We start from the raw sequence: 17,193 nt of genomic DNA, 5'->3' as shown, positions 1-17,193 counted from the left end.
AATGTACTAAACGTACCAAGTTTGTATGAAAATGTGACTTCTATTTCTTGTGCTGGTCTATGACCGAAATGAATGATTTGATTTGATATATATATGGTATGAAACTCTTCTAAGGGGTTGGTTTAACCTCCTTTCGTAACCATGTCACGAAAGGAGGCATGCCACGACAGCTTGGCAGCAATATGAAAAGTTTGGAAAGCTGTGTATTAGAGCTGAAGACTTTGTGAGGCTTTTCAGGATTTGACCCCTATTTTCCTTCCCCTCCCGGAAACTTAGCGCTTCTGATGCATACTCCTTTTCTCTTCATTTGCCTTGCAGTCCGCTTCTCAGATAAGAGGATTGTGTGTGATGAAGAATTCTCTGATTCTGACGATGAGGGCAAAGGCGGGCGCAAGAACATGGCCAACTTCAAGAGGGCCAAACGTGCAAAGACCGAGGAGGAGGAGAAAGAGGAGGAGAAGAAAGGTGGGGAACTCAAGCTACTTGCACAGTTCTTATTTTGCAGGAAGGGCAAAGTTTCCCAGTTCCAAATCCTTGAGTATGTTTGCAAAAAGAGAGAAAAAGAAAGACAAGTACCATATATACTCAAGTATAATCCAAGTTTTTCAGCCTTTTTTTAAGGCTGAAAAAGCCCCCCATGGCTTATACTTGAGTCAAGGTTATTTATTATTTTACTCTGTTATTATTATTATTATTATTATTATTATTATTATTATTTTACTGACACAAAAATAAAGTATGACACAGTAAACAAGATATATATGCTGGATTTTGTATCACAAATTCACAAGTCGGAACACTTCCCAAGTGTTTAGGACTGTGTGATGTATTATTATTATTATTATTATTATTATTATTATTACATTTATTATTTTACTCTATTTATTATTTTACTCTATTGTTATTACATTTACATTATTTTTTATTATTTTTATTACATTTATTATTTTACACTATTATTACATTTATTATTTTACTCTTTTATTTTACTTTATTATTATACATAAGCACATTTACATTGAAGAAGGTTAGAATAATGGTTTAATCAGAGTTGGGCAGTCTTATCTTAAATTACAGTTTTATGCAAATATTCAAAAACATTTAACCCACTGATGCCTTAATTAATGTCATTTATCTATTTTTAATTTGAAACCAGTAGCTGCTGCATTTTCCACCCTCAGCTTATACTCAAATTAATAGGTTTTCCCAGTTTTTTGTGGTAAAATTATTATTATTATTATTATTATTATTATTATAACTTTATTTGTACCCCGCTAGCATCTCCCGAAGGATTCGATGCGGCTTACAGCAGTCCGAAGCCCAAAACAATACAGCAATACAATACACAGCAAAATAAAACAGTCAAACAAAAACAATGACAATAGCAACACGACAAGACATTATTAAAAACTGAGTCGGCCGAAGTAGGGTACAGGGTTAAAAGTGCTGATGCGTCGGAGGGGAGTGGGATTATAATAGAAGTGCGGTGTGCAGTGTGCGGTAATCTTGGTAACTAAAGTGCTTCTGGGATTTGGTCCTGGGAGATTCCTAGTCTGACAAGGCACATTGGAACAGCCAGGTTTTCAAATTCTTTCTGAAAACTGCCAGTGTAGGTGCTTTCCTACAAAGCCCTAAACGGTTTGGGACCTGCGTGACCGCATCTCCGTCTACAAACCCACATGCTCACTTCGTTCATCCGGAGAGGCCCTGCTCGCGATCCCACCTGCGTCGCAGGCGCGTTTGGTGGGGACGAGAGACAGGGCCTTCTCTGTGGTTGCCCCCCGACTTTGGAACACCTTCCCCAAATACATTAGACTAGCACCCACGTTGGCAGTCTTTAGGAAGAACTTGAAGACTTGGTTATTCCGATGTGCCTTCCCAGAATAGGAACCTCCAATAACAAGTCCCAGAAGTACTTTATTAATAGAGTGTAATACTCTCTGCACATTGCACTTGCCCAGAACTCCAACATACCACCTCACACACCCAGCACTTTTTAATCTGTACCCATCATTGGCCCAGCCCTGATTTTATTATGTAATAGTGTAATGTTTTGTTGTGTTATTGCTTATGTTTTTAATTTGTTGCATTGTTATTGTCTGTTGTTCTTGTGTTGAGACCTTGGCCTTTGTAAGCCGCATCGAGTCCTATGGGAGATGCTAGCAGGGTACAAATAAAGTTTAATAATAATAATAATAATAATAATAATAATAATTTCTGCGAGTTGTAGGCCAAAATACCTGGAGACCCACAAGTTGAGAACCACTGATCTAGAAACTCTTATAGAGGTGTTCACTATGGTTTTAAAAAAGGTATTTTTATTGTGTTTTCCCCACTTTATCTTTAATCTTCAAGGTTTGAGTGGAGTTGGTAGTTTGCAGTTCCAATCAATTTTTAATAGATTTCCCTAGTTTTCTAATGAAGGGTCACTCCAAAAACATTAATTAAAAGATTAATTTTTAGGATTTGCAGGTTTCTTGGGGGATTCAATGATCGAAGTTTTAGATCCTGGGGTAACAGGTTTCCCATCCCATTATCTGGTATTTACTTTTCTTTGTGGAGGTTTGCTTTTGAGCCTGGGCTTTTGCGTACATTTTGCCAACTGATATTCTTTATCAGGAACAGTGCGAATCTTTAACCAGCAACAGTTATGAAAACACGGTTTTGTTTCATGTATATCCCTATCTCTGCCAGTTTTGCTCTACAACTTCACTAAGGACAGATAAAGTTGATTCCCAGGGAATGAAAAGATCACATGATCAAGCATTATCATCATCATTATTATAATTACTATATTTATATTTATTATTATATTCATTACTAACTGTCCCCAGCCACGCGTTGCTGTGGTCCAGTCTGGTGATCTCGAAAATAAAGTAATGAGAAAGTATTGGTTTTTAATATATGTAATTTCTCTATGCTTGTGAGTAAGCAGTTCGTGGGGGTCATAAAGCTCATTGATTGTTGGTGAACTGTAAATCCCAGTAATTATAACTCCCAAATGTCAAGTCTATTTCCCCCAAACTCCATCTGTGTTCATATTTGGGAATATTGAGAATTCCTACCAAGTTTGGTCCAGATCCATCCTTGTTTAAGTACACAGTGCTCTCTAGATGTAGGTGAACTACCCAGAGTCAAAACTCGCCTGCATCAATAGGAGCATAGTGTCTAGATCTAAGGAAGTAATGCTACCCCTCTATTCTGCTTTGGTTAGACCACATCTGTAATATTGTGTCCAATTCTGGGCACCACAATTCAAGAGAGATATTGACAAGCTGGAATGTGTCCAGAGGAGGGCGACTAAAATGATCAAGGGTCTGGAGAACAAGCCCTATGAGGAGCAGCTTAGGGAACTGGGCATGTTTAGCCTGAAGAAGAGAAGGCTGAGAGGAGATATGATAGCCATGTATAAATATGTGAGAGGAAGCCACAGGAAGGAGGGAGCAAGCTTGTTTTCTGCTTCCTTGGAGACTAGGACGCGGAACAATGGCTCCAAACTACAAGAGAGGAGATTCCATCTGAACATTAGGAAGAACTTCCTGACTGTGAGAGCCGTTCAGCAGTGGAACTCTCTGCCCCGGAGTGTGGTGGAGGCTCCTTCTTTGGAAGCTTTTAAGCAGAGGCTGGATGGCCATTTGTCAGGGGTGATTTGAATGCAATATTCCTGCTTCTTGGCAGGGGGTTGGACTGGATGGCCCATGAGGTCTCTTCCAACTCTTTGATTCTATGATTCTATGATTCTATGATTCAAGGTCAATGCCCACCAAACCCTTCTAGTGTTTTCTGTTGGTCATGGGAGTCCTGTATGCCATGTTTAGTTCAATTCCATCATTGGTGGAGTTCAGAATGCTCTTTGATTGTAGGTGAACTATAAATGCCAGCAACTACGACTCCCAAATGACAAAATAAATCCCCCACAACTCCACCAGTATTCAAATTTGGACATATTGGGTATTAATCCCACAAATGAATATTACATTTTATTTATATAGATTACTAGCTTTACCCGCCACGCGTTGCTGTGGCCAACCTTCTCTCCCTCTTTCTCTCCTTCTTTCACTCCTTCCTTCATTTCCTTTTCTTCTTTCCTTTCTTCCTTCTCTACCTGTTTACTTCCTTCCTTAGCTTTTTGCTCCCAGTGTTCCTTCTCTTTATTTCTTTCCTTCCCTCCCTCTTTCTCTCCTTCTTTCTCTTCTTCCTTTGCTCCGTCTTTCCTCCCTTCCCTTTTTTCTTTCCTTCTCTCCTCTTTCCTTCTCTTCCTCTTTCCTTCCTCCTCCCTTTTTATTTTCCTTCCTCTCTCTCTCCTTTCTTCCCTCTCTCTCTTTCCTTCCTGCCTTCGCTCTTGACTTCCAGACTGCCTTTTCTTTCTTTCTTTCTTTCTTTCTTTCTTTCTTTTCTTCCCTCCCTTTCTCTTCTTCCTTTGCTTTTTTCCTCTTCCCCTTCCCAAATTCCCCTTCCTTCCTTTCTTTCCTTCCTTTTGACACCTTCCCTTCCCCTTCCCTTTCTTCTTTTTTCTATCTTTCTTTACTTTCCTCCTTCCTTCCTTTCTCCCTTCTTTCCCATCCTCCTTCTCTCTCTCTATTCTTTCTTTCCTACCTTTCTTTTTTCATATGCCTTCTCAACTTCTCTTTCCTTCCTTCCTTCATACACCTTCCCTTCCTTCCTTCCTTTCCTTCCTTCCTTCCTTTCTCCGTTCTTTCCCATCCTCCTTCTCTCCCTTTCTTCTTTCTTTCCTTCCTTTCTTCTTTCATATACCTTCTCAACTTCTCCTTCCTTACTTCCTTCATACACCTTCCCTCTCCTCCGTTCTTCTTCCTTCCTTTCTCCCTTCTTTCCCATCCTCCTTCTCTCCCTTTCTTCTTTCTTTTCTTCCTTTCTTGTTTCATTTACCTTCTCAACTTCTCCTTCACTCCTTCCTTCCCGTTTAGGGGCGGGGGAGGGTGGGGGCATGAATGTGGGGGGTGTGGGGGCATGGTGTGAAGTTGGGGGGTGTGGCCGGGGGAAGAAGAAGGAGGGGGAGGAGGTAAGGTTGGGGTATGGGCATTTAGGGGTGGGGTGGGGGAGGGTGGGGGTGTGGCGTGAACGTGGGGGGCGTGGCATGAATGTGGGGTGCATGGCCAGGGGAAGAAGGAGGGGGAGGAGGTAAGGTTGTGGTATGGGCATTTAGGGGCAGGGTGGGGGCAGGGCATGAACGTGCTGGGTGTGGGGGCATGGCGTGAACGTGGGGGGCGTGGGCGGGGGGAAAAGAGGCAAGAGGTAAGGTTGGTCTATGGGCGTTTAGGGGTGGGGCGGGGGAGGGTGGGGGTGTGGCGTGAACTTGGGGGGCATGGGGGCGAGGTGTGAACGTGGGGGCGTGGGCAGGGGAAAAAGAAGGAGGGGCAGGAGGTAAGGTTGGTGTATGGGCGTTTAGGGGTGGGGGGGGAGGGTGGGGGTTGAGCGTGAACGTGGGGGGCATGGGCGGGGGAAGAAGAAGGAGGGTGCGTTGGAAAGAAGGCGTATGGGAGGGTAGGGGCGGGGCGACGGTGGATGGGGGCGTGGCTTGCGCGGAGGGTGCATTGGCCGGCCGGCCATGTGCGCGCGCCGGGGACTTACGGCGGGGCGCCTTTGCGCATGCTCAGTTGTTTTTTGTGATTGTGAGTGTGTCAAAATATTTAGAATTTTGAATCGGTTTGTGCATACCTTGTGGGTTGAGGTATGTGCATGGTAAATTTGGTAAGTTTTCGTTGGGGGTGTTTCGCGTTTTGCTGTCCCGTTGAACGCCCTTTCTCTTTATATATATATAGATATTCATTATTATTATATAATAATGAAAATAATGAACATAATATATGTAATAATAAACGTATTTATTGAATTTATTATTTTCATTATTATTTTCATTATATTATTGTTACTATTATATTATTATTATATTTCTTGTTGTTGTTACTATTAATATTATTATTTTCAGGCATACCCAGGAAGACTAGGAACTTTCCTCTTTTTTTAATTGGAAGCTTAAGTGTCATTTGCTGCTAAATTCTTCACATTTACATAACATTGAATGGTGGGTTAGGAGAGGGATAACAAGAAACAACGGGGAACACTATGAAATAACAAGAGGAAATTAGAGTTTATGAATATATTGTTACGCAGAATCAATTTGTTGCGCAGTAGCAATGTCCAACATGTCCAAAAACCCAATGCCAAAGACACAGACCAGTCAGAAGAAATAAAACAGTAGAACTTTACTCTTGGTTGTAGAGTTGAAAATAAAACAGCTTGGCACACTTACATAGTCTCTGTAAGTAATACAGAATAAATCTTCTGTGTTATAAATCATAGAGCATAACAAAATAAAACATGGTTACTTCACTATAGCATAAGTTTCTTGCATCTGCTCTCCAGCAAATCAAACAGCGAACTGCTAACAGGCTGCAAAAGCCTCAGAAAACTGTTACATTCAAGAGGCGTGGCCCAGCCTTGCTGAGTTGAGCTAGCTTTTGCAGCTGTAATTAATTATTAACACTTTGCAAGGCTTTTCTGCAAGGCTTTCTTTAACACACACACACTGGACTTAAAGCAATATACCGTAATATATATGTATCTCCAGATAACATTTCCGCAGCTAAACCTCTTGTGTTTTGCAATCTCTTCCAGAAGTCAAGGAAGAAGATAAAGCAAAAGAAGAAACAGTGGAGCCCAAAGGGTGAGAAGTTTTGTTTCTGGAGCCCATTAATGTTGCTTATCTTTGCCCTTCTCGTTGAGCCACAAAAGGACCTTTGGGGCCAGTTTCCGGCTAGGCTGTTGCTAGGAAGGAAGAAGAAAGAAAAAGGAGGGGAAGGAGGGAGGAAAGGAGAGAAAGGAAAGGGGAAAGGTATAAAGAGAGAGAAGGGAAGGGAAAGAAGAGAAAGGAATGAGAGAGGAAAGTGTAGGAAAGAGGAAAGCTAGGGAGGGAGAGAGGAAGAAAAGAAGGAAAAGAAAGGAAAGGAGAAGAAGGAGAGAGTGAGGAAAAAGGAAAGGAAGAAAGGGGAAGGGTGTGAAGGAAGGGAAGGAAAAGAAGAGAAAGGAATGAGAAGGGAATGTGCATGAGAGAAAGCAAGGGAAAGAAGGAAAAAAAGAGAGAAAAGGGTTAGAGGAAGGAAGGAAAGAAAAGAAGGGGGGAAAGGCATCAAGGGGGGGAAGAAAAGAAAAAGAAGGGAAGGTAAAAGAAAGGAGGGGAGGAAGGGTGGGAAAGAAAAGAAAGGGGGGAAAGATATGAAGAAGAGGGAAGGAAAAGAGAAGAATGAGATGGGAATGTGCATGAGGGATAGCAAAGGAAGGAAGGAAGGAAGGAGAAAGGGGAGAAGAAAAAATAAAAGAGAGAGAGGAAAGGAAGGAAAAAGGTATGAAGGGAGGGAAGGAAAAAAAGAGAAAGAAGTGAGATGAGAAGGTGCATGGGGGAAAGCAAGGGAAGAAGGAAGGAATAATGAGAAAAGGGAGAAGAAAGAAAAAGGAAGAGAAGAAAGTAGGCAAGAATAGAAAGGGGGAAAGATGAAGAAAGGGAAGGAAAAGAAGATAAAGGAATGGGAAGGAAAGGTGCATGGAAGAAAGCAAAGGAAGAATGAAGGAAAGAATGAGAAAAGGGAGAAGAAGGAAAAAGGGAGAGAGGAAGGAAATAATGGAAAGAAGGAAAGGTATGAAGGGAGCGAAAGAAAAGAAGAGAAAGGAATGGGAAGGGAAGGTCCATGAGGGAAAACAAGGGAAGAATGAAAGAAGGAGAAAAATAAGAAAATAAAAGTGAGAGAGGAAGGAAAGGAAAAAGGAATGAAGGGAGGGAAAGAAAAGAAGAGAAAGGAATGGGATGGGATGGTGCATGATAAAGAAGGAAAGACTGAGAAAAGGGAGAGAGGAAAGTATGAAAGAATGGAAAGGGTATGAAAGGAGGGAAGGAAAAGAGAAAGGAGTGGGACGGGAAGGTGCATGAGGGGAAGCAAGAGAAGGAGGGAAAGAAAGGAGAAAAAGGAGAAGAAAGAAAAAGGGAGAGAGGAGGGAGGGAAAGAAAGGAAAGGGGAAAAGGTATCAAGGGAGACAAGGAAAAAAGAGGAAGAGAAAGGGAGAAGAAAAGGAGGAGGGAGGGGGAAAAAGAGATAGAAAAAGGGAAGGTGAGTGAGGGAAAGCAAGGGAAGAAGGAAGGATGGGAGATATAATATGTGTGTGAGGGAAACAGAGGAAGGAAAGAGAGTGCTTTGAGTATTTGAATGCTACCATCCTTTCCATCCTTTTGTAAAGAAAGGCCCTCTCGCAACCTTGAGTTTTTCATTCTCACGATCCAGAGAGAGAAGAGGGGCATCATGGGGACCTCTGTGATGAAGAAAAATGCAGAACCCTTCTCTGTCTTTTGGGAGATTTTAGCTGGTTCTATTGCTCGGCCTTGACCAAAACAGCCAAACTTTCCAAATGGATGGAAGGGAGATTCGAAATATCAGCTGGCAAGCTCCCGCTGTTAACATGCCTCCTCTTTCTGTCTTTGCAGCAGCAGCATCAAGGAGGAGATGAAGTCAACCTAGAAGGCCACCCTTTGGCCACTAAACCCTCCCCGAACCCTAACTTCGCTCTCTCTGCCTCCCCTCCTCATGTCCTGAGAGTTCTATTTTGTGCTTTTCTGTAAATATTTCTATATAAATATATTGGAGGTAGTGGGACCAGGCGGGATCCCTCTAGGACGGTTCGGAGAGACGTCCTTCCGGCGGCCATTGCTTTTTTTTTTAAAAAAAAGAAAAAAATATTTTAAACCATCTCCTTTTTCCTTCCTCTTCTTTTCCAAGGACTTCCGTTTCCTCAGGACACTCTCTATGGGGCTTTTGCCTGCTTTTTCCTTAGTCTTTCTGAGGTATAGATACAGCCATAAAACTTTGGGGGAAATATTTGGGTTTTCGGGGGTTTTGGGGAAGGAGGAGAATAGAATTGAAAGCTGTGCACCTATGAGAGGATTCACCTTGTTTACAATTAGTTGGCCTCCCAAAATGCAGCTGACTAATAGCACGATCAATGTTTTCGGATCCGCACTACGCAGTTACAGCATTTGGGCACTTCTTCCTAACTTACACAGAAATCCTACAATTTGAACTAACGTAAGAGATGCAGATTTCTCTGTCGGAGAGTACTAATATCACAAAACCCTGGATCTTATAGACAGTTAAAGTGGGATGAAAGTGCTACAGCTGTGAAGTGTGAACAAGATTGAGTGCTCATCAATGTGAAGTCTGTCCACAGTTGCATCCAGTGATTCGAAAAACTGGGGTTTTGGAATTCAGTTCCCAGAATCCTCAATCACTGGACAAAGCAATAGAGGCTGCTGGGAGTTAAAGTCCAAAAAGCTATATTACTAGAGTTGGGAAACAATGATTCCCAGATTCTGGACTTCAACTCCCAGAAGCCTCAGCAAGTGACCATAGGGGACATTATGGGGGTGGGAGGCCCAGTATAGCCATGTCTTTTTTTGGGAGTGGGGATGGTGGGTTTTGGAGGTAAAAAAAGCCTTTTATTTTTGTAATTCTCTCCGTCTTTGCCATTTTCTATTCTCTCCAATGGAAGTTCCAGGCGGTTCTTCTTTGCTCCCTTTGATACTAGTCTTGGTGATGGATCATTGCATTTGTGTGGGGGGTTTTTTGGGGGGATATATATATATATATATATATATATATATATATATATATTGGTGTTTGTTTTTTTTAAAAAAAATGCAACAAAAAGATGGACTTTTATTTTTGTTGGTTTTTTTGGAAAGGAAAATCTTTGTAATAAAATGGGTCTGTTTCTCGGTTTTGAAGAGTGTTTTTTGACAGTTTGGGAGAATGGAAGCAGATCCAACGTTTACAAGTCGACATTTTGTGATGCATTTTGCTAAGAGGTTAAAAGAACGGCAGTTGTTTAAAAAACACTTTTTGTGGCCCTCAGCTTATTATTAATTTGCTGTTCCTGCCACACGTTGCTGTGGCCAATCTTCGCTCGCTCTTTCTCTCCTTTCTCTCTCTCTCTCTCTCTCTCTTTCTTTCTCTCCTTCCTTCCTTCTTTTTCTTTTTCTTCTCTACCTGTGTCTTTCCTCCCTTCCTTTGCTCTTTGGTTCCATCCTCCCCTCTCTCAATTCCTTCTTTCTTTCACTTTTTTATTTCCTTCTCTCCTTCCTTCCTTCTCTACCTTTCATTCTTTCCTTTTTTTCTTCCTTCTCCACCTGTGTCTTTCCTCCCTTCTTTTGCTCTTTGGTTCCATCCTTCCCTCTCATTCCTTCCTTTTCACTTTTTTATTTTCTTCTCTCCTTCCTACTCTACCTTTCTTTCTTTCCTTCTCTCCCTCTTTTTCTCCCTCCTCTCCTTCCTTCCCCCTTTCTGTGTGTTTGTGTATATGTGTGTATATATTTGTGTGTTTGTGTATATATGTGGTTTTGCACATGTGTTGTATTTTTTGGGGTTTTTTTAGCTTTCTAAGTCTTTTCTGTTGTGTTTTTCAGTGTTTTTATGAGTGATGGTCACTCGTTGGCCTGAAAGGTGTATTGCATCCAAATTTGGTGACAATTCGTCCAGTGGTTTTTGAGTTATGTTAATCCCACAAATGAACATTACATTTTTATTTATATAGATAACAATAGATTACACAATGTAACATGATTTTTGTTCCTGGGTTATAAATGCCATTTCCTAATTGGTTCGATCATAAAAATATGGGAAATGTTTTTTGTTGTTCATTCGTTCAGTCGTCTCCGACTCTTCGTGACCTCATGGACCAGTCCACGCCAGAGCTCCCTGTCAGCCGTCACCACCCCCAGCTCCTTCAAGGTCAGTCCAGTCACTTCAAGGATGCTATCCATCCACCTTGTCCTTGGTCGGCCCCTCTTCCTTTTGCCTTCCACTTTCCCCAGCATAATTGTCTTCTCTAGGCTTTGCTGTCTCCTCATGATGTGGCCAAAGTACTTCAGCTTTGTCTCTAGTATCCTTCCCTCCAAACATCCTGCAGCAGATTTTGCTCTAGTTTTTCAATATGTTTCTCATCATTAAGTCTCAACCAATTCAGCCATAGTTTGTGGCAGCCACAAAAATGAAGTTTCTGGAGTAAAACACTACTTTCAAAGTAAGGGCCACACAATTAAACAGGAAATTACACATATTCTGTTATGGCCGCAATGATTTCTCAACTCTTGAGGAGCTTCCCTCATTCCTCTGTTGCTCCTCTTCCCAAGTCTTTGCCTTTTTCAAAATTTTTGACTACTTACTATGCCAGTTAATGTCATGTAAATAAGCCTTAGCGGGTTTTTTGAGGTTAGAAAATAAGCCCTATTTGATACTTGAAATATAAGGCCTACTTCAAAAGAAGCCCCAAGTTACAGTTCATTTGAAAAAAGTCAATTTGGAGAAATAAGACATCCCCTTAAAATAAGCCCTAATGCATCTTTTGGAGCAAAAATTAATAGAATATCATCTTGTTTTGGGGAAAATGGGGCATGTCTGAATACCCAGCTGTAACCCCAAAGCTGTACCCAATCCTTAATTATACCACTTATACCAATTTGGAACCACGGCTGTTTCATTCCCTGACAGACAAATATTTGCTGCAGCGATTATAACTATAATTATTTTATGCATATCAGGAGTGACTTGAGAAACTGCAAGTCACTTCTGGTGTGAGAGAATTGACCACCTGTAAGGACATTGCCCAGGGGAATCTTGAATGTTTTGATGTTTACCATCCTTGTGAGGGAGGGGGCTTCTTTCATGTTCCCACATGGGGAGCTCCTGACAGAGGGAGCTCAACCCACTCTCCTCGGATTTCAACTGCTGACCTGTCAAGTCAGTCCTACAAGTACAAGGTTTTGACCCATTGCACAACCAGGGGCTCCTATAATTAAATGAGGGAATTATTATACTACGGGGCTCCCTGGTGGCACAGTGGGTTAATCGGCTGAGCTACTGAAGTTGCTGACCAAAAGGTTGTCAATTCAAATGTGGGGAGCGGGGTGAGCGTTCCCTATTAGTTCCAGCTTCTGCCAATGTAGCAATTCGAAAACATGGGCATGGGAGATCAATACGTACCACTTCAGCAGGAAGGTAATAGTATTCCATGCAAATGTGAGTAGATCAATAGGTACCACTCCAGTAGGAATGTAACGACGCTCCATGCAGTCATGCCGGCCACATGACCTTGGGAGGTGTCTACGGACAATGCCAGCTCTTCAGCTTAGAAGTGGAGATGAGCACCACCTTCCAGAGTTAGACACAACTAGATTTTAAAATGTCAGGAAAACGTTTACCCTTACCTTTAGTATGTAACAAAATTTGAAGGAAAAAAACCAGTTCCTGGGTTGTTGAGTTTTCCAGGCTGTATGACCATGTTCCAGAAGCATTCTCTCCTGATGTTTTGCCTGCATCTATGGCAGGCATCCTCAAAGGTTGTGAGGTTTGGTTTGAAAGTGTTATCTCCTGTTTAATTGTGCCACACTTACTTTGAAAAACTTTGTTTTTGTGGCTGTCACAAACTATGCTGAAATGGATGAGACTCGTGTGATGAGATATTCATTGAAAAACTAGAATAAAATATGCTGCAGGATGTCCCTCCCGCAAAGACAAAGTTTTTGCAATTTAATAAAAAATGTTGATGTTTTTATGATAGAACCAATTAGGAAATGATATTTATAACCCAGAAACAAAAAACGTGTTTCGTAGTGTTGCTATGTTTTTGCTTAATTCTTGAAACCAGGAAACGGGGGTTCACAAGAACAAGACTGTTGCTACTGTTTGCAACCAAGGCCAGATTAGGCTTCATTAAGGAAGACACACAAATAGGTTTTTAAAGAGGTGAAAGACCAGGAGCATCATTCATAGAGAGAGGGTTTTTTTTTTTGTTGTGTCAGGAGCATCCTGTTGTAAGAGAATTGGCAGTCTGCAAGGACACTGCCCAGGGGACACCCGGATGATTTTGATGTTTTATCATCCTTGTGGGAGGCTTCTCTCAAGTCCCCGCATGAGGAGCTGGAGATGATAGAGGGAGCTCATCCGCCTCTCCCTGGATTCGAACCTGAGACCTGTCGGTCTTCAGTCCTGCCAGCACAGGGCTTTAACCCACTGTGCCACTGGGGAGAGAGTTAACACTACAAAATTGTTCATAGTTCAAACCCACTTTAAAGGTTAATGCCCTGTAATATGGGATTCTGCATGGAGAGCCATTACCTTCCCACCAAGGCAATACCTTTTGATCTACTCACATTTGCATGTTTTTGATCTGCTAGGTTGGCAGAAGCTGGGTCTAACAGCGGAAGCTTACCCCATTCCCTGGATTTGAACTGCTAACCTATTGGTCAGCAAGTTTAGCAGTTCAGTGGTTAACCTGCTGCACTATCGGAGGTGCCTCCTATAGTGCCTCCTATCTATCCCAGCTTTTCTGAAAAACACACATATAGAGAAATATCACAGTATTTCAATCAGATTGTGCTGTGATCCACACAACGGGTTTTACCAATGTATTCATCTTTCCCTAAATGAACTCACTACAAGAACTTAATAAAACAGGATAAAAATTAGGCTTCAGGGAAAAACACATAACGGAACAATTCACCAGAAGAACTGGGTGGACTACATCTCCCATCATTCCCTGGGCAAATGGCACTAGACATATACAATGCAATTGGTATCTATAGGGCAGGGCTCCTCACAAAAGTGGGGTTCTGAGAGTCAGAATTGGAAGCAATTGACTTCAAAATAAAAAGACGCCAGATTAAATGCCTAATTGAGTGTGTATTTATTGTCACAGGGAAGTTTCCTTGTTCACAAATGCTAATCCAATATATTCCATGTCTTAGCAAGGAGCCTGATGAGTCAACAGATGATATTCCTCATGCTATTCTATTTACTACAATCAATTTGATGCTACAAGTTGATTGAGCCTTCCTTCGTCGAAACACTCCCAAAATCTGAAACTGAGATAGGGAAACCTTTTCTTTCTAAGGGATCAATTAAAAAAAAATACCTTAAAAATATGGTGTAAACATTATAAAGTGCAGGAATGAATCTGGTGTTTGGTCTGATCTCTTATATATATGCAAAGACAAAATCTGGAAAGAAATTGGAAACCTAACTTCTAGGTCTGAAACATTTCTCAGATCATGGATACGAAATATATTGACATTTAGGAAGGCATCAGATGCTATACGAGAGGGCCAGGTCACAGTCTCTTACGCTGTTGGAGGTACGGATTATAATTTGAAAAAAACATGAATGAATTCCTATGCACACTGCACATATCTTATTTGTAGTGCAAAAAAAACAACAAAAAAACAAAAACACCCACCCACTTTAAAACAATACAATAATTAAAACAAAGAACAATTTTAACAAATATAAACTTATTAGTATGTCAATGGGAAGTGTGGGCCTGCTTTTGGCTGATGAGATAGGATCATTGTTGAGTGCTTTCAAGTCATTTCAAACTTAGGTTAATGCTGAGCAAGGGCCGTGTAAATGACCTTGGAGGGCCATATCCGGCCCCCGGGCCTTAGTTTGAAAACCCCTGCTATACAAGTTGGGAGTCTTGGCTCACCGACTATAGACAAAAAGGCAAGGGAAAAACACTCAGGGAAAAATAAAATCAAAGTGAATCTGATATAATCCAATCCAGGATATTTAGTGAAGAGCTTTTTCTCCTTCCAAAATGACATCCCTGCATTCTGGTAGCATCAAACACTGAATAAAATCTCATTTTCTGGCCAACAAAGTCATATGCAATGCCCTAGCTCCCGGCATTGCAACCTCTGTTGCCCATGGGAATCCAGATTCAATGCAATTGCATATTTGGGAGGCAAACTGACCCCCTTATTGTTGGGAAGCTCTTTGAGCCATCTTAAATCAGAGCCCTAATGTCTCAGTCGGCTATTGCTTCTGCCATCTCTGTGCCTGGCTCATATTGGCTTAAAATGGCTGCCACAGATAAGAGAGACAATACGGAAGAGGCTTGTGGAATAAAAGACCCCTCCTAGACAGATCTATCTCCCTTTATTCCTCCAGGATTGTGCTCACCCTGCAGGAAACTCACCCGGACGTCCAAAAATGCAAGACTATCAAAAGCAAAGAAACCTTCCCTCCCCACCCCCCAGTCTCCCCCTCCCCACCTACCCCACTATGCCTTCCCTGAGATTTTACTGCAATTTTGTAAAACAAAAACCAATAAAAATATTTATTTTAAAAAAGCAAAGAAACCAGCTTTCCAACCTGCTGATTCCCAAAGCAAAATAATATTTAGTGAAGGTGTGGCCGGGATCTGCAAACACTGCAGGGCTTCCTTTTTTGCTGGCTCTTCGGCTTTTTTAAGGGGATAGGTAAAGAAAGCAGTGCCAGTTCTTTCCATTCTCTTTCCAAAAGTAAAGCATTGATTCCCTGACTTATCAAGGTGCCAAAGGCTACATGTTACACACACAGGGAGATCTAGTTCACCGAGACTGCAGAACCAGGGTTCAAAGCATGGCTACTGCAACCGGGAGGGTGATGCATGGGCACTTTCTGTACAGCTAGATTTTGCATCCAGTCCCAGCAAAAATGGGTATAGAAGCCAACCCAACGCAATAAGACTGGTCCTCCAGACGGCATTGGAAGCACGACTCCCAGCTATGGGCTACGAATGCTAGGATTTGTAGTCTAAGAATACCTGGAAGGCCATGAAGTGCCACCTATCTTCATGAGATTCTAACACCATGCAATTTGAGGACCTGAGTTCTCCAAGATGCCTCTCCCAACCAGTTCATCTCCTGGCACTTTTTGGACTGCTAAGAACGTTCACATCCAGGCCCAGCAAGTAAAGCAAAAATAGGTATAGAATACCACCCACCGCAGTAATAAGACTGGACTTCCAGATGGCATTGAGAGCATGACTCCCAGCATCCACTGATATTGGCCAAGGATGCTAGGATTTGAAGTCTTAATATCTGGAAGATGTATTGTCGAAGGCTTTCATGGCTGGAATCACTGGGTTGTATGTTTTTCAGGCTATACGGGCATGTTCTAGAAGCATTCTCTCCTGACATTTCACCTGCATCTATGGCAAGCATCCTCATAACCTCTGAGAATCCTTGCCATAGATGAAGGTGAAACATCAGGAGAGAATGCTTCTAGAACATGGCCATATAGCCCAAAAAACCTACAACAACCCAATATCTGGGAGGCGATACAATCCCAGCCTCCCTTCTTGAGCACTGAACATGTAATTTAAAGCAAAAATAGGTACAGAATCCCATCCTCCAGTGAGAAATATGGAAAAGGGGATAGAGTTCCAAATGACTCCTAGCATCCATTGCCACTAGGCTGAGGATGCTGGGATTTGCAGTCCAATAACATCAGGGCCCCCTGGTGCCATAGTGGGTAAAACCACTGATCTGCTGAACATGCTGATTGAAAGGTTGGCAGTTCAAATCCAGGGAGCGGGGTGAGTTCCCACTGTTAGCCCCAGCTTCTGCCAACCTAGCAGTTCAAAAACATGCAAATGTGAATAGATCAATTAGTACCACTTTGGCAGGAAGGTAACTGTGCGCCATGAAGTCATGCTGGCTCTTCGGCTTAGAAATGGAAATGAGCACCATCTTCCAGAGTTGGACATGACTAGACTTAATGTCGAGGGGAAACTTTTACTAACATCAGGAAGGCAATGCAATCCCAGCCTTCTTGAGCATCAAACACCATGCAACTGCAGGGCTTCGGTTCTCCAAATCCCTTCTCCCACCCAGCATGAAACGGGATAAGAGTTCCAAATAAGCAGCCACTGCCAAGGATACTGGTGTTTGCAGTCTAATAATGCACTGAGGCTATGCAGTCCCAGCCTTCTTGAGCATCAAACACGATGCAATTGAAGAACTTCGGTTCTCCAAATCCCTTGGTTTCCTTCCTCTCTCACCCAGCATGAGAATAAGAAGTGTCATCTATAAAGAACCATACAACATCTGAAAGGCTATGCACTTTGCCTTCTTCCTGTGGATTTTAGTCCCCCCCCCCCCCCCAATGCGTTGAGAAACAGCCTCATCTTTAAAGGGGGTCACCATTTATTCCTTTTCAAATGTTACAATAAAGACCCATACAACGTTTGGGTTAGAAAACGGCAGATCTGAAGTTGGGTCATTAAAAAATTATTTACAAAGACAAGGAAACAGAAACAAAAACAAAGGAAACCAAGAGTCACGTCATACAGCCAGCACACTCCCCCCTC

General features: G+C 42.0%; 1 protein-coding gene across 2 annotated transcripts in view; it reads left to right on the top strand.

Annotated features, from left to right (window-relative positions):
* LOC137095242 (histone deacetylase 1-like) overlaps nt 1-9,785 on the top strand; it is a 121,310-nt gene extending 111,525 nt beyond the window's left edge. The window contains exons 12-14 of one of the 2 annotated variants that reach the window (XM_067461694.1): nt 319-465; nt 6,640-6,688; nt 8,498-9,785. In XM_067461694.1, the coding sequence (XP_067317795.1) occupies nt 319-465; nt 6,640-6,688; nt 8,498-8,528 (227 nt within the window). In that variant the 3' untranslated portion in view covers nt 8,529-9,785. Of the gene's footprint in view, nt 1-318; nt 466-6,639; nt 6,689-8,494 lie in introns of both variants that reach the window. The other variant, XM_067461693.1, reaches the window with a different exon arrangement.
* Nucleotides 9,786-17,193: the final 7,408 nt, after the last annotated feature.

This window comes from Anolis sagrei, chromosome Y, assembly GCF_037176765.1.
Source record: "Anolis sagrei isolate rAnoSag1 chromosome Y, rAnoSag1.mat, whole genome shotgun sequence".
Lineage (NCBI taxonomy): Eukaryota > Metazoa > Chordata > Lepidosauria > Squamata > Dactyloidae > Anolis > Anolis sagrei.
Note: the sequence above shows the minus strand (reverse complement) of the source record. Positions and strands in the feature narration are given on the sequence as shown.